Below are 21,437 nucleotides of genomic sequence, written 5' to 3'. Positions count from 1 at the left end.
GCTCAATCCTGCAAAGTGCTAAAATTCTAGCCCTTCTGCAGTAAAGAACTTAAAGCGGGTGCATAAATTAAAGGCAAAAGTCTAAATTTCTTGGTGCAATTATATTACTCTAGAAACTAAGTTGTTTAACTGCAATTATGTCTGTGTTTGAGATAATAAAATCCATGATTACTCATAGAATCATAGAAAATTAGGGTTGGAAGAGACCTCAGGAGGTCATCTAGTCCAACACCCTGCTCAAAACAGGACCAACCCCAACTAAATCATCCCAGACAGGGATTTGTCAAGCTGGGCCTTAACAATCCCTAAGGATGGAGATTCCACCTCCTCCCTAAGTAACCCATTCCAGTGCTTCACCTCCCCCCTAGTGAAACAGTTTTTCCTAATATACAACTTAGACCTCCTCCAGTGCAACTTGAGACCATTGCTTCTTATTCTGTCATCTGCCACCGAGAACAGCCTAGCTCCATCCTCTTTGGAACCCCGCTTCAGGTAGCTGAAGGCTCCTACAAATCTCCCCTCACTCTTCTCTTCTGAAGACTAAATAAGCCCAGTTCCCTCAGCCTCTCCTTTGTTGCAATTCTTCTTTGCAACAAAAAAAAATTAATAAAAACCCTGCCCCTCAATCCAAGTGTCTGGATCCTGTTTTGTGCTTAGAAAGAGCCAGTAAAAACCAGAAACAAATACACTGACATTTTCAAAGAGTGACATTTGAAAGTAGTCTCACAAATCCCCCACCCCCCTTTTCAAGAAATACACAAACATACTCACTCTCTTAATGTCATCTAGTGTGTTTATTTCTGGTGAAAGTCCACCATGAACACAAAGAAACTGTTGGTTTAAAAGTGCAGCAAGAGGGAGGCAATCAAAAGCTTCCATACAAGCATCATAGACTCTTTCTGAATACTTTATTTTACCTGTAGAGAAGAAAAAACAAACCATTAAGACTTACACAACATGAAGAAACTGCTTTATTGGTGCTTTCAAATTTAAAAACATTTTTTATATGGCAAATACTAAAAATAGAAAAATGGCACATTTTAATAAGCTTAAAAATCAAGACATAGGCAAAGCTGATTCGAGAAAAATTCCTTTCCAAAACTTTAAACTTATACTTCCCTCTTCCTCCTCAAATATAAAATATGGACAAAGTTTTATAACCAGGGTGGATAAAAATCAATGATATTTAAAAAAAAAATTAAAAATCGCACTGTTTTAATTTAAAATCGGATTTTTTGATAAAATGCTTTTTGAGGGAAAAACCTATCAGTCTAGAAAATAGCATCAGAGATGCTTAGTTTTGCAGTTCTTAAACTGTGGATTTGTGCCTCCAGAGATAACATGCTTAACAACAGCAAAAATAGTTTTAGATAAATAAATAAATAAATAAATATAGAGAGGTGAGAAGTAACAGACCTCAACCCTATTGTCCCTCTGCAAATTTGTGTACACAGGCCGTAAGAGACCCAGTTTGGGAATATTTTAATGAAGTTCCTCTACCTGTGGGTAAGACAGGCATGTGTGCAAAATGCAAACAGCGCAATAAAGAAATCCAAGGCCTGGTTGCCCAAATGAAACAACATCATGAGAAGTGTTCCTTCTCAGGAGGAAGCTGCGTTGAAGATGATGAAAGGAACATGTCTGAACATGGAGAATCTTCAGGTTGGTAACCTTTTTTATTTCATACTTCTTTCTTAAGGACTGCCTGTCTTCCTTCTGGACTATTCTTGAATTCTCATGTTTGAGCAAAAAATATAGTTGTTACTCTATGGTACTAGAGATGTGAAAAAATCATCATTTTAGATGCAGTTGTGATAAAAAATAAATAGCTGAAATAGGCAGATGTTCCTTTTACAATTTCACCTTTAAAGTAGTACTGAGTGTCAGTGAATGCAATGAGTAATACTAAATGAGCAGTATGGTAATAATTAAATAACTGCACTGATTTATTTTGTTTAGGAGAATCCATCCTCAACATACAGGATTCTGAAGACTATCCACCTTCAAGATCACCATCATTTTCTATAGTTTCAGAGTTATCTGAAAATGACAGTGTTTCAGTCACATCATGTATGTCACATAGCCACAGTATATCACCTGTAGCGAAAAGAAAATATAATCTCCATCATCCAGAAACAACCATAGATAAGTTTGTGATAAGAAAAGATGGTTACTTACCTCTCGTAACTGTTGTTCTTCGAGCTGTGTTATTCACGTCCATTACAATTAGGTGCGTACGCACCATGTGCATGGACGTTGGAAACTTTACCCCTTAGCAGCTCCTGTCGGGACAGCAGGGGAGCCCCCTAGAGTGGCACCCTTTTGGAGGTGTATGTAGTACTCTGCCAGCCTGACCTCCCTCGGTTCCTTCTTGCCATTGGCTCAGACAGAGGGGAAGGGGCATTGGTATTGTAATGGATGTGAACAACACATCTCGAAGAACAGTTACGAGAGGTAAGTAAACGTCTTTTCTTCTTCGACTGTTCACGTCCATTCCAATCAGGTGACTTGCAAGCTTACCATTGGAGGAGGGTAGGAGTCATGGAATGATTTACTGAAGAACAGCTCTGCCGACCGTCGCATAATCTCTGGCCAGTTGGTTGACAGCATAGTGAGCTCTAAACGTGTGCACTGAGGACCAAGTGGCTGCCTTGCAGATCTCCTGGATGGGGACCTGAGCCAGAAAGCAGTTGAAGATGCCTGTGCTCTGGTCAAATGGGCCCCAATCGCTGGGGCTGGTACCTTGGCCATCTCACAGCATGTGCTAATGTGGTCTGTGAAGCAGGACGATATGCGTTGTGCAGAGACTGGAAGGCCATGCATTCTATCGGCTATGGCAACGAACAATTGGGTTGATTTGCGGAAAGGTTTTGTGCTCTTTATGTAGAATGCTAAGGCTCTTCGGACATCCAGAGTGTGTAGGCTGCGGTGTCTCGGGCTCATGTGGGGTTTTGGAAAGAACACCAGCAAGCAAATGTCCTGTCCCATGTGGAATTGGGAGACTACCTTTGGAAGGAATTTGGTGTGCGGTATAAGCTGCACCTTGTCCTTATGAAACACTGTGTAAGGGGGTTCGGAGATGAGAGCTCTCATCTTGGACACCCTCCTTGCCAATCTAATGGCCACCAGGAATGCCACCTTCCAAGAAAAGTAGAGGACGGAAGAAGTGGCCAGGGGCTCAAACACGGGGCTCATGAGTTTGGAGAGGACCAGGTTCAGATTCCAGGTTGGGACTGGTGGGCGAGAATATGGGAACACCCTCTCCAGCCCTTTGAGGAATCACCTGAACATGGGATTTGAAAACAAAAAGCGCCCAGACTCCCCTGGATGGAAAGCTGACATGGCCACCAGGTGCACTCGGATGGACGAAAGAGACAGACCCTGTTGCTTACGCTGTAGGAGGTAGTCCAAAATAACTGGGACAGGAACCTGGAGTGGTTGAAGGCACTTGGGTTCACACTAGCAGGAAAACCTTTTCCTCTTTGCCAGGTAGGTAGTCCTAGTGGAAAGTTTCCTACTACCGAGGAGAATCTGTCTCACTGATTGAGAGCACTGGCTCTCCATGGGATTTAGCCACGGAGTTTCCAAGCCATGAGATGTAGAGACTGAAGGTTTGGGTGGAGAAGGCACCCGTGGTCCTGCGTGATCAGATCCAGGTAGAGGGGCAGGGCTATCGGGGTCTCTACGACAGCTCTAGGAGGGTCGTGTACCAATGCTGCCACAGCCAGGATAGGGCAATCATGATTACCGTTGCCCTGTCCCTGCGAATTCTGAGAAGGACCTGGTGGACCAGCGGGATAGGAGGGAAGGCATACTTCAGCCCCTTGCCCCACGATATTAGGAACACGTCGGCAATCGAGCCCGGACTGTGGTTTTGGAATGAGCAGAACTGAGGGCACTGTGTGTTGCTCTTGGTGACAAAGAGGTCTACTTGGGGATAACCCCACCTTTGGAAGACTGACTGTATGATGTCCAATCTGATTGACCACTAGTGGACATGATATGACCTGCTGAGACCACCATGCATTTCGTGAACACTCAGGGGGCTGTGGACAGGCCGAACGGGAGAACCATGAACTGGTAGTGATGTTGATTTATGACAAACCGGAGAAAGCGGCAGTGCGCCAGATGGATGGTTATGTGGAAATAGGCGTTCTTCATGTCAAGGGCAGCATACCAATCTTCCGGATCCAGTGATGGGATTATAGTGCTTAGAGAGACCATGCGGAACCGGAGTTTAACCATAAATTTGTGGAGTCCGCAAAGGTCTAAAATGGGTCAGAGAACCCCCTCTGCCTTGGGGATTAGGAAGTAACGGGAATAAAACCCCTTTCCCCTTAGCTCCTGTGGAACCTCCTCCACCGTCCCTATCTCAAGGAGCAAACAGACCTCCTGCATAAGGAGTTGCTCATGAGAGGGGTCCCTGAAGAGGGACGGGGAAAGTGGGTGGGAGGGAGGGAAGGAGGAGCACTGGAGGGAGTATCCCACCTGTACCGTGTGTAGGACCCAGCCATCCGATATTATACGGGACCACGCATGGTAAAAGTGAGATAGCCAGTTTAAAAGCAGAGGGGATGGACCCGGATACTGGGTTGGTACACTGTCCTTGAGCAAGCCTTCAAAAACCTTGTTTCCGGGCTGGGATTTATTCTGGCCTTTGTTAGGCATGTTATTCTGCCCCACCTTCAATAAGGCTCCTGTCTGGGGCGGGGTTGATACTGCCTCTGGTGCGGAGGCTGAGGCGTAAAGGGCTTTCTCTGGGTTGAAGGCGTATGCATCCCTAGTGACTTCAGGGTGGCCCTGGAGTCCTTAAGGCCATTCAGCCTGGAGTCTGCTTGCTCCGAGAAAAAGCCCGAGCCCTCGAAGGGGAGGTCCTGGAAGGTGTTATGGACCTCTGGAGGGAGGCCTGACACCTGGAGCCACGCTAAGCGTCACATAACTGCCCCCGAGGCAATGGTTCTTGCCGCAGTGGCAGCTGAATCGAGGGAGACTTGCAGCAAAGTCTTAGCCACCACCTTTCCTTCCTCGATTAACACAGCAAACTCTGAGTGCAAGTCCTGAGGCAAGCGATCCTTAAACTTGAACACGGTCGTCGAAGAGTTGAAGTTATGTCCATTAAGGATCGCCTGTGTAGCAACTTGGAATGGCATCGCATGGAGTGCCCAGACCTGGAGGCTCTGGAGATGATGCCCTGTTGCTGATAGTAGGCCCATGGGGTCCAGAAGGGCCACTGACCCAGAGGAGGCCACTGTGGCTGCCATGCTGAGTGGGACACTCTGCTGGCCACAGTTCGATGTCTGCTATAGCTGGAGCGACCGGAGTTGGCGTTGGAGCCAGAGGATGCCAAACAGAGAGGACCAGGGTGGTGCCGAATGTTGAGTGGCTGTATGGTGCTACGAGGTGCGGGCCCGGGGAGCGGTGCCTGGCTGACCGGGACCGCGAAAGGTACTGGGAGTCTTGGGACCGGGACCGGTGCCTCTCACTCGGTGCCGGTGAGGTTGCTGGTACTGCGCTCCAGTGCCAGGCAACTGATGGTGTCGTGGACTGGCGTGTAGTCGCCGCGGGTACATTCGCCTCCGGTGCCATAATCTTGCATTGGGTTCCAGGTGCTGGGGAGTAGCGGGATGCCGAGCTCGAATGGGAGTGAGCAGTGCCGAGATGGTGACCTTGAGCAGCGCACCACTGCCAGCTTCCCTCTGGACTACACCCTCTTAGGCAGTGCCGGAGGCTTCTCCCTGCATGGGAGGGGATTTGGCGCCGACAGCTCAATGAGGTCTTGCGCTGCCTCGAAAGTGTTGGGCATGGAGGGGTGCTTCAGGACCTCCTCCAGACATTCATCAGCACTGAACTCACTGGGTACTGGACTCAACAGGGCCTGTGGCGCAGGAGTCGACAGTGCCAGTTCTTGGCTCGGGCCCGCAACCTGTCTTTGCATGCCGGGAGCCTCTCTGAGTGCCTTGGCAGCTCTTTGGGGAGAGCACCCTCTTTCTTCTTTCTTGTGATGCTTAGTCAGTGCCGGAGAGGTCAACCAGTGCCCAAGGTTAGTCATCCCGCCTCGGTGCTGGCGATTTGCGTTGCCAGGGCACTTTGCACCGAGCAAGCCGGGCCTGGTGCCAGTCGGTCTGAGGCTGGTGGTTGTAACACAGCCTCCATGAGCAACTGCTTAAGGTAAAAGTCTTTCTTTCTTAGTGCGTGGTTTGAAGGCCTTGCAGATTTTGCAGCACTCTGCTCGATGAGCCTCTCCCGGACACCGGAGACAGGAGTCATGGGGGTCGCTATTGAGCATAGACTTGCGGCACGTGGTACAAGCTTTGAAACCTTGGGCTTGCGGCATCCTCCCCAGACCAAGACTGGTGCTGGAACTAGCTTCCAGACACCTGAATAAATTGGTATTTAACTAACTGATAACTATCTAAGAACAACTCTAACTAGAAGACTGAAAGGCTAAGGGATCACTCGCAAGCGAGAGAGAACGTTCCAATGCCGCCACGGATGGTAAGAAGGAACCGAAGCGGGGTCGGGCCAGCAGGGTGCTATATACACCGTCATAAGGGCACCACTCTAGGGGGCTCCCCTGCCATCTCGACAGGACCTACTAAGGGAAGAAGTTTCCGATGTTCATGCTCGCAGTGCACGCACACCTAATTGGAATGGATGTGAACAATCACTCAAAGAAGAACCAGCAGATTACAAAAAGAGGTAATTGATGAAAAAATTGCCCTGTCTGTTTATGCAACAAACTCTCCTTTCTGTATGATTGCGAACTCACACTTCATTTACATGTTCAGTCATTAAGACCAGGCTACAGTTCACCCAACAGAGCAGATGTCGCAGGCAAATTGCTGGATAAAGTGTATGAAAGAGAAATCGAGCGGTGTGCAAAAGGTCTAGAGGGTAAAATTGTTAACTTGAGTCTTGATGGGTGAAGCAATGTCAACGATGATCCTGTTGTATGTGCTTGTGTAACAACAGAAGAAGGGAATGTCTTCCTTACAGAAACAACTGATACATCAGGAAATGCACACACAACAGAATACTTACAAGAAGTAGCAGTAAAAGCTATAACAAACTGTGGGGAAAAATTAAAATGTCTAGTATGCAGCTTGGTCGCAGACAATGCTGCAAATGTATCCAAGATGACAAGAAATTATTTAGAAGAGAGTCCCAAGCTACTAACATACGGTTGCAGTGCTCATTTGATGCACCTCCTAGTCAAAGACTTCAGTTCCAAATTGAGAAATCGTTTGGGACCTGAAAAAGCAGGAAAGCTTGTTTTTCTTTTCCAGATTATGAACAAAAAGGAAAATGAAGGTGAAGATGACTGAGTTAGCTGCAGAAGCCAATATTTTAAGTTTCTCATGTTGATGTGACTGACATAGTTGATTTTTTTTTCTTTTTAAATATTTCATTTAACTATTTTAGTTAAAAACAATTTTAACAAAAACAAACCTGATTTTAAAAAACTTGAATGTTTAACTAAATTCAACAATTCATATGCTTATTTTGTTAAAATATTATGTTTGTTGTTAAAGAAAAAAATCCAGAATACATAACAACATTGTTGTTTTAGTTAAATAAAACAATTTAAATGTCTATCTGGCAGTGTTCTCCTCCTAATACAGCATGGCATGAAAATCCTCCAAATACTGATGATTAACCTGTTGAATTGGAGATAGATATTTATGAAGTCATTGGGAGGTGAACTGCTTCAATTACCTTTGATAAATGAAATAACCAAACAATCATTCATTTTCTGATATAGCTGTAAAACTAATTTGAAAAGTTTTCAAAATAAATCACTTTAAAAATGTATAGTGTGTATCTTCTAAAAATAAAACCTACATCTATCTCTGAGTTATGAAGAATATGTATTAAGGTTATAACAACCAACAAGAATGCACTTTTATGTAGAAATCCATGATTAAATCGAGTCTTCCTGACTAGTGATTTAAATCAAATCCACCCTGGTTATAACTATTTTTAAAAGTGTTAAATAATCCAGAAAAGTGAAAATAATTTAAAATCATGCAGTACAGCCTACTATATAAAATAATAAGGTATAAATGGCGAGTTTCAGATCTTTTAGTGACGAGGCCAAAGACTTTTGTGCTGATTTTCCACATACATTTCCATAAAAATTAAACCTCAAAAGATTTTAAAAGCTGCACGGATAGAATATACAAATAGACTATAAGATGTACTTTTACAGAGTCCAGTTCTGTACACACTTGCTCCCTCCATGCTTATATTTGCTCGTAGTTCCATTTAAGTCAATATAACTATGCAGGAGAATGTTTGCAGGAGCAGTCCCTTAATAGCATTTTTTAGATATTTTTCTCAAGAGATAATTGTGTAACAGAATGGAAAATACTAGTTTGGTAGTAACCCAATACTATATTCCTATACAGTACTTACATTCTTGCTTAAAGGTAAAATATTCTGTGAGGTGTCTACATTCATGGTTGCCTCTCAAAAGAAATAATGTATTTGGATACAGAATCTTCAAGACCCATAAGTACAACACACACTGTTGAAAAACAAAGGTATCCAATGATAAAACAAATTAATTTACAATAATTTTTATAGAAAGGTTGCTAACAACAAAAACACTGTCCCCTTATGAAGTAAAAGAACATTAACAATGGCTTCAAACATGTGCCACTCAAGGTACTATTTCAAATATTGACAGTGAGGATCATTTCAGAACATTGCTCTCCTGATTCAGATGACAAATTCAGCAAGCAAGTTTTTACTTTCCTCAAAAAACAGTTAAAAACAGGCCTCAGGAAAAATATGTACTTCATTGGATGTTCACTGATAAAAAGATACTGACATTTAGTTTATCTGTGGAGACATCTATTGTTCATATAATCTGACCTCAAAGTAAAGATTCTAGAGATTATTGGGCAGAGTAACAGAGAGTTTTGTTGCGTTTTTTTGGTAAAAACTGAAGCAATGACAGAAAAAAAGCTTATGTTTAAAACAGCTATAACTAGAACACCTAGAGATTATTTTGCCCTTTTTATTTTTAAAAACAATTTGTTAATAAACATTAGTGATTTAGCAAAATTGGAATTAATTCTTATTCAATTATCAGACTTAGTATACAGTGAAATCACAGTAATGAGCTTTATTTTACCATCACTGCAATTACAGGAAGAAACATACCGTATATACTTGTTCATTAGCCCGTTCGTTTATAAGCCGACCCCCCAAAATGGATAGGTAAAAATAGCAAAAACTGTACGACCCTTTCATAAGCCGACCCTATACTTCAGGGATTGGAAAATTTTGGCTCCCAGCCCATCAGGGTAAGCCACTGGCAGGTCAGGCCATTTTGTTTACTTGGAGCATCTGCAGGCATGGAGCCCCTCAGCTCCCTGTGGCCGTGGTTCGCCGTTTCCAGCCAATGGGAGCTGCGGGAAGCAGCGCCACTTCCCGCAGCTCCCATTGGCTGGGAACGGCAAACTGCGGCCACAGGGAGCTAAGGGGATCCATGCCTGCAGACGCTCCAGGTAAACAAAACGACAATGTATTAGATATTCAATTCAATGATTCCATAGAGCAGGGGTCGGGAACCTTTCAGAAGTGGTGTGCCAAGTCTTCATTTATTCACAGTATTTTAGGGTTTCACATGCCAGTAATACATTTTACATTTACGGGGATGGCGGATGGAACCCCAGACTGGCAGCAGGCTGAACAAAGCGGTGGCTGGGACCCCAGGCCAGCAGCAGGCTGAACGGCTCAGCCCGCTGCCGGTCTGGGTTCTGTCCATCCAGGCCGGCAGCAGGCTGAGCACAGCAGGCAGCCGGGACCCTGGCAGGCAGTGGCGTGCCATGGTAAATCAGCTCGTGTGCCATAGATTGCCGACCCCTGCCAGAGAGTTTAAAATCATCAAATTTTGCTGTAGACCCTTTTATAAGCCGACCTCCGCTCTTTGATGTGTCACTTTTTTTACCAAAAATATTCGGTTTATGAATGAGTATATACGGTACTCTCCCTATTTTCAGAAGACCATTAGAGGGAAAAACTCCCTTAATTTAAGATCCATTACTACCTAAGACAAGAACGTTGACAATCTGGGGCTTACAGTTTGTTTATTATTCTAATCAGGGGCGGCTCTAGGAATCTGGCCGCCCGAAGCAGGGCGGCATGCCACAGGGGGCGCGCTGCCGGTAGCCGGTCCCGCGGCTCCGGGGGACCTCTCGCAGACGTGCCTGCGGAGGGTCCGCTGGTCCTGCGGCTCCGGTGGAGCTTCCGCAGGCATGACTGCGGAAGGTCCGCCGGAGCCACCTGCCGCCCTGCCGGCAAAATGCCGCCCCAGGCGCGCGCTTGGCGCGCTGGGGTCTGGAGCCGGCCCTGATTCTAATGCACTTTTTAGATTGAGCATAGAGGAAAAAATAAATTTCAAACTACACCAACCTGATTTAGAGGCTATTTTTATTTGATTTTTTTTCTTTTAAAAGACTAAGAACAAGTCTAAATCTATCTTTCGCTCTAGTCTCCTATTAAAAAACAAAACAAAACAGTTTTTGGGGGGAATAGCAAGCATGTATTCACACATAAAAAGGATACTTCAAATTTTTTTAAAAGATACATTTACTATGAAATATATTCCAAAATACTTTTTGACATAAAGAAAGACCCCAAAGATGAATTCAAATATCTGACAGCAAAACAACCCTTAACAGAAAGAAAGATGTATATTAAACAAAATTCTTCACATTTTTTTAAAAAGCTACCTGCCAGTCTTTCAATATTTCCATAGCTATAAGTTGTTCTACTGTATTTCAAAGAATATTAACACTTTATTAATGCTCCCAGCCAGCAGTCCAGTTTGTAACAAAGGAAGTACTGACAAAGGAAATACTGACAGTTTGTAACAAAGGACGTACTAATCAACAGATAACGATAGAGGCTAAAGACTTTTACAAATTTAAAAAGTAAATATTATTTACTAAGTAAATTTGTACATTAAATGAGCAAACAAATATTGGTAAGAGAAGAGACTGGCAAAACAGTAGCTTCCTTTTGATTCTTTAGTCATTTATATGCATTTAGGAATTATTTAACCAAGCCATTGGAAATTTGCACTTTAATGTCAATTCATGCAGTAATAAAAATACATTTCCCTTTACAGCAGACAGTATGTACAAAACCAAAAAAATCCCTTTCAATAACACACAACTGTTGTAGCAGTACCTTTTCTGCTTTTCTACCTTTTTTTGTTTTAAAATAAGTGAGGGGTGGCCCAGTGTGACCCACAAAACTCTTAATGCCACCTTATTTTCAATATGGAAGTGCAGTACAGACAATTTACAGGTCAACTTCATCTTGATCCAATAGCTTGGACTACCTTCATGCTGGAACCATTAGTTTCCACAGGACTCGCCCTTCGATATTAAAAGTTAGGGCCATCTGTCTAAACTCTATAAAGTGGGTTCTGCCTTCAGGCTCCTGTCTGAGTGCTATTGCAGCACTCAAATAGGATAGGTGGATAGAAAGATGCCTAGATTGTTGGGCTCAACAGGTAGTGATCAACAGCTCGATCTCTAGTTGGCAGCCGGTGTCAAGCGGAGTGCCCCAAGGGTCAGCCCTGGGGCCGGTTTTGTTCAACATCTTTATTAATGATCTGGATGATGGGATTAATTGCACCCTCAGCAAGTTCGCAGATGACACTAAACTGGGGGTGAGAGGTAGATATCCTGGAGGGTAGGGATAGGGTCCAGAGTGACCTAGACAAATTGGAGGATTGGGCCAAAAGAGATATGATGAGGTTCAACAAGGACAAGTGCAGAGTCTTGCACTTAGGAAGGAAGAATCCCATGCACCGCTACAGGCTGGGGATTGACTGGCTAAGCAGCAGTTCTGCAAAAAAGGACCTGGGGATTACAGTGGATGTGAAGCTAGTTACGAGTCAGCAGTGTGCCCTTGTTGCCAAGAAGGCCAACGGCATATTGGGCTGTATTAGTAGGAGCAATTGCCAACAGATTGAGGGAAGTGATTATTCCCCTCTATTAGACACTGATGAGGCCACACCTAGAGTATTGTGTCCAGTTTTGGGGCCCCCACTACAGAAGGGATGTGGACAAACTCGAGAGAGTCTGGTGGAGGGCAACAAAAATTATTAGGGGGCTAGGGCACATGACTTATGAGGAGAGGCTGAGGGAACTGGGCTTGTTTCGTCTGCAGAAGAGAAGAATGAGGGGGGTGGGGATTTGATAGCAGCCTTCAACTACCTGAAGGGGGGTTCCAAAGAGGATGGAGCTAGGCTGTTCTCAGTGGTGGCAGATGACAGAACAAGAAGCAATGGACTCAAGTTTCAGTGGGGGAGGTCTAGGTTGGATATTAGGAAACACTTTCACTAGGAGGGTGGTGAAGCACTGGAATGGGTTACCTAGGCAGGTGGTGTAATCTCCATCCTTAGAGGTTTTTAAGGCCCGGTTTGACAAAACCTTGGCTGGGATGATTTAATTGGTATTGGTCCTGCTTTGAACAGGGGGTTGGACTAGATGACCTCCTGAGGTCTCTTCCAACCCTAATCTTCTATGATTCTAAGGACTATGTATTCCTGCTCTAGACTAAGGTTTTATTTTAACACTGGAAAGAGTTCTTCTGACCTTAAAGTCTATGAGTCTATGAGTTACTGAAATACACATGCTTCAAAATGAAGTCTTTGAGAATAGGTCTCTGAGAACAAAATTAAAATAAAGACCAAGCATTTTTCTATCAGGGACTGAACATTTTATTTACCAGAGATTACAGACACAACAAGCTAAGAGATTTAAAAGTGATCAAAAACATAACATTTTTTAAAAGACCCAGGTCAAACTGGATATAAGCTGTCGGATAACCAAACAAAGACTACCGCAGGAATTTCAGAGGTGGAGGTGATTTTAATATACTTTTCCATCCTTTGCATAGATCCACAAAGTATAGCCCTCCCATGCTCTTGCAGCAATCCTGCTCGTCAAATACTCAACTATGAACTGTGCTGATCCATTAGTAGCCACTCTGTACAGCAATGAATCAGGCAAGTCATTCTATGGGAAAAAGGCAAGTCTTTTTATGAACTATTGAGTGTTTTTTTAAAGTTTATACTAGCTAATATCACAAGCATATTATTAAAAAGAAAAAAAGTCCCCAATGCCTGCGGGGATAAAATGAGTCTGCTTTTATTAAATACTGAATATAGTCCCATCTCCAAAGCATTTCATAGCTCTTGTGGTTGTAAAGCTTGAATAAGGTCCAATGTTTTAAGATACATTGTCTCCAGATGTTCTGCAAGGATGCAAATACAGCCTTCACATCTGTCAAGAACAGTGTTTACATTATAAGCAGAAGCATTCCTGTAATCAACCAAAACAGGTCATGAAGATTCAAGGAATGCTGTGGGGAGCGTCTTTCATTTTAACTTTTCTTTATATGTTAATTTCTGAGGCATCACTGCATTATCTTTTGCTTATTACACCTAACAAAGCAAAACAGCTCTGTGCACACACCTGAATGGTACACATATGCATACTGCTTCTGAAACATTACAATTTTAAAACACTACAAAATAGCATGCATCATGCCCTAGCACAGGACTACTTAAAAAGCGATGCCCACAAATATATTTACAACTTAATTTGTGTCCATTTTTTTTTAAATTAACTTTAAAATTTAAAGACACTGTCAAGTTAAACTGTAAATTTAATCTACCATCCAACTCTTTCTGGACCAATTCTCCAACACTTTCAAACTCCTAGACCAATGAAACTTGAGATAATTATGTTCTTATGTTCTAATTTCAGAATCAACAGGATACATACAACATACTTAGTGCCCCTGGCTACATGTTAATAGAGCAGCATAGATTGTGAACGCTACAGATGCCCTACAGTCCATCCTCTGCAAAGATGGCTATGGGAAGGTGGGAAAATCAGTAGGGCTGCTGGTTACATAAGAACAGCCGTACTGGGTCAGACCAAAGGTCCATCTAGCCCAGTATCCTGTCTACCAACAGTGGCCAATGCCAAGTGCCCCAGAGGGAGTGAATCTAACAGGTAATGATCAAGTGATCTCTCTCCTGCCATCCATCTCCACCTTCTGACAAACACAGTCTTGGGACCCCATTCCTTACCCATCCTGGCTAATAGCCATTAATGGACTTAAACTCCATGAATTTATCCAGTTCTTTTTTAAACGCTGTTTTAGTCAAAAGTTCCAAAAGGGCAGGCTGAGGCACTAGTCAGTATCTCTTGGTCAACAGGTCTTTGGGATGGGATGAAGCATGGCAAGGAAGAATTCACATTCAGAGGTCAGAAGAACTGTGTATTTTACAAGAAGATAAAAATGTTTTCTTACAGTAAGGTTTAGGACAGAACAAATTAATGTATACAGTTACCTCTATACTAAAATAACCTCTGTCTACATAGTCACCAAGGAAGAGGTATCTTGTATTAGCTGGTGATCCTCCAACTTCAAACAGCTTCATTAGATCGAAGAACTGGCCATGAATATCACCACACACTGTAACAAAAATACTGTTTAAATGAACAAGAAGTCTCTTATTTATGGAAAAAATGACAAATTTATAAACTAACTACAGAGACACAACGTATTTTCCTAAAGAAAGGTTCATTCTTCTTGGCTGGTAAACAATAAAACATGTTGATATACAACTAAATATAGCCTTTACACTAAATTTGGTATTTCCTACTTGTTAGCAAAAAACAAACAAAAAAACCCCATTTATTATTTTTATAGTTCAAAAAAGTTTATCAAAACATATTTTACATGTAAAACTAACTGACTTTTTAAACAAAGGAAGTTTTACCAGCAATTAGTGAATTGAACTGATTATTTCTGGTCACCAAGTTTGTCAAGATTTCAGAACTCATCTCCTCCTACTTCATTTTTATTGATAGATTGGGAGAGGAAGACAAGCTCTCCTGCTTTTTTTCAATTCCCAAATGGTTTCTCAACTCTGAATGAGCTATTCATTGAAGTGAACCAGTTGAATAAACTGAAAAGACGACGGTATTCTCTCTACACCTGCATAAGAGGTGACTGCTATCAAAAGCTGGTTTAACAATTCAACAAACTCTGGTTCCAAGTAATTAGTCAATGACTTCCACCAGTTCAATAGTTTGACTTTCTTGAAGACTTTGGCAGCAAACATGTACTACTAAATTATTTTTTAAATTCAATTGTAATGATTTAATAGAGTATAATAAGTTTGACCTAAACATAGGTTAAAACTGAATTTGAAATTATGAATAGGTTTATTTTTAAAAGAAAAATGTATTTAATTTAAATGTTTAAAATATCTGAAAAAAATCCCATAAATAATCAATTTGTATTCACTCTGAATGGCAGCTATATAATGTAAATAATATATTTTCTATCTGGTTATTTGTGTCTTTAAAAATAAAAAAGTTTAAAAGATTAAAGTATCATCTTTATCCAAGACAAATATGGTCTGTGACTGGTCAGAGCCTGAAAGCATTACAGTATCTTTTCAAAAACAAAAGTCATTTCAAACTTTCCAACTGGATCAGGTCCTATCTATTGTACTAAATTATACACAACAGTTTTATCAGGTTGGTCTCAACTTGTTTGAGTTAAGACTACCAAGAGATCACTACATTTTACATAAAAACTTGGATTCTTAAGGCAAAACAATCATGAATATTCCTCATTCACAACTCCTGTTCAAAATATTTGTTTCAGCAAATGGATGCTCTAGCACCATCCCACAAATTTTAGACTGCAATTCCAATCTTCTCTTTGAAGCTCATTTTTCTCTTCTGGATTATTACATCTTTTAGTAATATTTATTACTGTTATAATGATTACAAAAACTGCTTTGCCTGTTGACATTGTATTAACAGTCCTACTGCTTTTCCCAAACATGTTTTATTCCTTCCTTTCTTCCACATCATTTTTTGATTCAACATTATGTTGAGTACTCAAGGAGAATTATACAAAAGCAGTCCTGAGGGAAAGTTCAATATGCTTGTTATGATAAAGATCTCTTTACATTTATTTCCCCCCCCCAAGAAAAGGCCTTCTAATGAAAATGATGTGAACTTTTTACTTTAAGCATCAAAGAAATAAACTAAAGGTATTACCTGTAATTGGAGCTTCAACTTCTATCATAGTTTTCTCTCTTCGTAGAATTGCAGCACCCTCATTGATGATTCTAAGTGCAATTTCTTCATCTACCCGACCTTCTTTTACTAAGTGGTTCTTCAAAATGTCAACCCTAGGTTTTCCATCTATATCAAACACTTCTTCAGATGTCAAGCGATGTGTTGGTGGAAAAGGGATGGCTAAAATTTAAAGAGGTGAGGAATATCAATATTAGTAACAATTAGTTTCTTTAAAAATATACTGGATGTAAACAGAGCAGAACTGAACTATACTGATTAGATTTCATGCAAAGTGGAATAACATTTACCAAATGTGTTTTTTAAATTTACACATTTTGATATCACCATGAGACAGTGGGATATGTCTACATCAAATTATTAATTCAGTCATGTACTATCTATGGAAATACTGGACACTGTAACTGCACAAGTCTGAACATGCCCAGACAGCAGCAGTGCCTGAGAAAGGTGTTTGACACTTCACTGAAGGAGTATCCCTAAACCACCAAACAGCAATGTGAGGACATCAATTTAGATTGGGTCAATTACTGGCGCACCCCCATGGAGCGATGGTCTCTCTAGAGGGGCCCACAAAAACAGACAAGCATGACTGGTGAGGCTGAAGCTTCTCAACATGACAGCACGTCAAAGAGATGGAGGACCAATGTAGGAGCAGGGTCCTGACACTTGACCACCCTCACACAAGGATGTAAGGAGCACACATTAGGAAGGGCAAAAAAGAATTTGAAGAACAGCTAGCCAAAGATTCAAAAAATAATAGCAAAATTTTTTTTAAGTATATCAGAAGCAGGAAGCCTGCTTCAAAACCAGTGGGGCCACTGACTGATCAAGGAGCACTCAAGGACGATAAGGCCATTGTAGAAAAATTAAATGAATTCTTTGCATTGGTCTTCAAGACTGAGGATGTGAGGGAGATTCCCAAACCTGAGCCATTCTTTTTAGGTGACAAATCTGAGGAACTGTCCTAGATTGAGGTGTCATTAGAGGAGGTTTTGGAACAAACTGATAAACTAATCAGTAATAAATCACCAGGATCACACAGTAGTCATCCAAGAGTTCTGAAGGAACTCAAATGTAAAATTACAGAACTACTAACTGTGGTATGTAACCTATAGTTTAAATCAGCTTCTGTACCAGATGACTGGAGAGTACCTTATGTGACACCAATTTTTTTAAAAAAGGATCCAGAGGTGATGCCAGCAATTATAAGCCAGTAAGCCTAACTTCAGTACCAGGCAAATTGGTTGAAACTATAATAAACAACAAAATTATCAGACACATAGATGAACATGATTTGTTGGGGAAGAGTCAACATGGTTTTTGTAAATGGAAATCACGCCTCACCAATTTACTAGAATTCTTTGAGGGAGTCAACAAGCATGTGGACAAGGGGAATCCAGTGGATATAAAATTTACCTAGATTTTCAGATTTTGACAAGATCCCTCACCAAAGGCTCTTAAGCAAAGCAAACAGTCGTGGGATAAGGGGGAAGGTGCTCTCATGGATCAGTAACTGGTTAAAAAGATATGAAACAAAAAAGGTAGGAATAAATGGTCAATTTTCAGAATGGAGAGAGGTAAATAGTAGTGTCCCCCAAAGGTCTGTACTGGGACCAGTACTGTTCAACATATTCATAAATGATCTGGAAAAAGGGGTAAACAGTTGGGTGGCAAAATTTGCAGATGATACAAAACTACTCAAGATAATTAAGTCCAAAGCAGACTGCAAAGAGTTACAAAGGGATCTCACAAAACTGGGTGACTGGGTAACTAAATGGCAGGTGAAATTCAATGTCGATAAATGCAAAGTAATGCACATTGGAAAACATAACCCCAACTATATATATATAAAGTGAAATATAAATATAAAACTATACAGGTAAATTAGCTGTTACCACTCAAGAAAGAGATCTTGGAGTCATTGTGGATAGTTCTCTGAAAACATCCACTCAATGTGCAGCGGCAATGAAAAAAGCAAACAGAATGTTGGGAATCATTAAGAAAGGGACAGATAAGAAGACAGAAAATATCATCTTGCCTCTATATAAATCCATGCCACGCTCACATCTTGAACACTGCGTGCAGATGTGGTCGCCCCATCTCAAAGATACATTGGAGTTGGAAAAGGTACAGAAAGGGGCAAGAAAAATTATATGGGATATGGAACAGCTTCTGTATGAGGAGCAATTAATAAGACGGACTTTTCAGCTTGGAAAAAAAAGACAGCTAAGGGGGGATATGATAGAGGCCTAAAAAATCACGACGGGTGTGAGAAAGAAATAAGGACGTTATTTACTCCTTCTCATAACACAAGAACTAGGAGTCACCCAATGAAATTAATAGGCAACAGATTTAAAATAAACAAAAAGGAAATATTTCTTTGCACAATACACAGTCAACCTGTGGAATTCTTTGCCACAGGATGTTGTGAAGGCCAAGACTATAACAGGGTTCAAAAAAGTACTAGATAAATTCATGGAGGATAGGTCCATCAATGGCTATTAGCCAGGATGGACAGGGAACGTGTCCCTAGCCTCTATTTGCCAGAAGCTGGGAATGGGCAACAGGGGATGGATCACTTGATGATTATCTGTTCTGTTCATTCCCTATGAAGCACCTGGCATTGACCACTGTTGGAAGACAGGATACTGGGCCAGATGGACCTTTGGTATGGCAGTTCTTATATTCTTAGGACCTGCAAGGAAGAGAGGACAGGATGGACTCTGCCCAGTCTGAAATGCTGCTGAACCTCAGGCTTACAGAAAAAGTGAGCTCAGACTAAGGGAGAGTATGTCTCAGGACCTGTGTTATTTTCAAAGATCTGTAACTCTGAGTGATTTAAAAGTAAAATCGCCGTGGTTAAGAAAATCCTTTGCTATGCCTGTGTTCCTTGCTTTCCTGCCATGTAGTCCCTGAAGGGGTTAAACTAGAAACCCAGAATACTTACAACCTAGGTGGAACTCAGAGGGCATGTGCAAGCGACTCAAGCAGCTCAGAAGGGTTCAAACAACCATTTCAGGGTCTAGGGCAGCTGTACGAAGGCATCCTACATCCCAAGTTAGGGCTCTACCAAATTCACAGCCGTGAAAACACGGTCTCCCCCGTGAAATCTGGTCTTTTGTGTACTTTTACCCTATATTATACAGATTCCACGGGGGGAGACCAGCATTTCTCAAACTGGGGGTCCCAACACAAAAGCAGGTCACGAGGAGGGGGGAATCCTAAGATTATTGTAGGGAGGTCATGGTATTGCCCCAATTACTTCTGCACCTACTGCTGGCAGCGGCACTGCCTTCAGAACTGGGTGGCTGGAGAGCGGTGGCTGCAGGCTGGGTGCCCAGCTCTGAAGGCAGTACCCCGCCAGCAGCACTGCAAAGGGTGCCATACCATGCCACCCTTACTTCTGCACTGTGGCCTTTAGAGATGGTGGAAGCTGCTGGCTGAGGACCCAGCTCTGAAGGCCACAACACAGAAGTAACAGTGGAAATACCATACCATGTCATCCTTACTTCTGCGCTGCTGCTAGCGGCGGCACTGCCTTCAGAGCTGAGCTCCCAGCCAGCAGCTACAACTCTCCCACCCAGCTGGATCAAATAGAGGAGAACGTATTTTTTTGCCAAGCCAACACAACAGAAACTTTCCACTCTAAACTCTTAGATATAAGCTGCTACAACTCCTCCTTTTCCTCCCCTCCCAAGTCCCTTCCTACCCTCCTTTTCTTATTTATGTCTTTTCCTATTTTTCTACTGTAACTCCCACCCTAATGTGTTATGTCTATGTAGTGTTGTTTGGTTTTGTATTATCTGGTTGCGCAGCTCTGATGAGTTGTAAAACTGCATAATTCTACTGGAGACCCTACGAAGCATGTGGTATTTGGAAACAAATCACAGCAGTACATTATTTAACTTTTTCAATTTTTTGTGTTTTCATATAATAAGTCAATACAAAAATATCACAAAAAATAGAAAAAAACAAAGTAGTCAGAAAAATAGGATTGTATAGGACCATCACCTTATGGCTTGCCTGAGCTAGAATAACTTTGGCAGGAAGAGAAAAACTACTTTCAGGATCAGTAAACTCTTCCAAGCACTGGATCTGAACTAGTGATCAGAAAGAATAATTAATTTGATCCCTAAAATATACCAGTATTGAAATTTTTAGTCAACATGATTTTCAATATGCATTTTTAGAAAGTGATTCCAAAATGAACAAGCAGACAAAGAACAAACAGGCAGAATGGGGACTGAAAAATAAGAAATGGTTATTAACCTGTTCTGTAACTGTTGTTGTTCGAAATGTGTTGCACACACACCTGAAGTGGAATGGATGTGTACATCTAGTGTACTGTTGTAGGAGATTTTCTCTCAGCAGTACACATGGGGGCAGCGCATATGCCCGCTACTGCCTCACACTGCTGTGCAATGGTAAAAGGCAGAGCCACCCCCAACTCAAACCCCAGCCCACATCATCTTCTTACCAGAAATATAGAGGAGAACAAGGGTGCGTATCATGGAATGTACACATGCTACACATCTTGAAGAACAACACGTACGGAAACAATAACCGTTTCTTCAAATAATTGCAAATGTTCACTCCACTGCAGGTGACTCACAGGTAATGCTATCTGGAGGTTGGATCGGAACCTGAATAAGGATTGGAGAATCACACGTCTGAACCTGGAATCATCTCAAGATTGCTGAGAGATGGCGTGATATGAGACAAAGGTATGCTCTGAAGACCATGTTGCAGCTTTACAAATGATCAGGATAGGCACTTGAGCTAGGAAGACCACCAAGGCCGCACGAGATCTTGTTGAATGTGCTATTACTCTGCTTGGGATAGCTACATTGGCCAAGTTGTAACACAAGCATATACAGGAGAATATCCAAGATGAGATCTTCTGAGAAGAGACAGAGTCCCTTCATCCTGTCTGCAACTGCCACAAATAATTGAGAGGACAATCTACACTGTTAGAATTCTATTTGGACAGAACCAAACACCCTCCTGACACCCAAAGTGTGTAATCTCTCCTTGTCCTTATGGGCTTGAGGGCCTGTAAATAAAAAAAATAGATATGTTGCCCGACTAAAATGGAAAAGAGACATACCACTTTTGTAAGAAACTTTGGATGGGGGAAATAGATAAACCGTGTCCTTGTAGAAGACAATGTATGGAAGTCCATACATTACAGCGTGTAATTCACCTACTTTGTCACTATGGAGGCCACCTTCATCGAGAGATGCAACAAGGAACAGGGTAGCTAAGGGCTCAAATGGA

The 21,437-nt window shown here is 41.9% G+C and overlaps 1 protein-coding gene across 12 annotated transcripts in view; it reads right to left on the bottom strand.

Annotated features, from left to right (window-relative positions):
- Window positions 1-21,437, bottom strand: part of PPP3CB (protein phosphatase 3 catalytic subunit beta) — an 82,323-nt gene that overhangs the window by 36,028 nt on the left and 24,858 nt on the right. For 8 of the 12 annotated variants that reach the window (XM_039480682.1, XM_039480685.1, XM_039480692.1 and 5 more), the window contains exons 2-6: window positions 16,119-16,319; window positions 14,390-14,514; window positions 12,984-13,043; window positions 8,416-8,527; window positions 772-917 (exon numbers count right to left, since the gene is read on the bottom strand). In XM_039480682.1, coding sequence (XP_039336616.1) covers window positions 772-917; window positions 8,416-8,527; window positions 12,984-13,043; window positions 14,390-14,514; window positions 16,119-16,319 — 644 coding nt within the window. The remainder of the gene's footprint in view (window positions 1-771; window positions 918-8,415; window positions 8,528-12,983; window positions 13,044-14,389; window positions 14,515-16,118; window positions 16,320-21,437) is intronic. The other 4 variants (XM_039480687.1, XM_039480690.1, XM_039480688.1 and 1 more) reach the window with 1 other exon arrangement.

Source organism: Mauremys reevesii, linkage group 7, assembly GCF_016161935.1.
Source record: "Mauremys reevesii isolate NIE-2019 linkage group 7, ASM1616193v1, whole genome shotgun sequence".
NCBI lineage: Eukaryota > Metazoa > Chordata > Testudines > Geoemydidae > Mauremys > Mauremys reevesii.
This window is presented reverse-complemented; position numbering and strand designations above follow the sequence as displayed.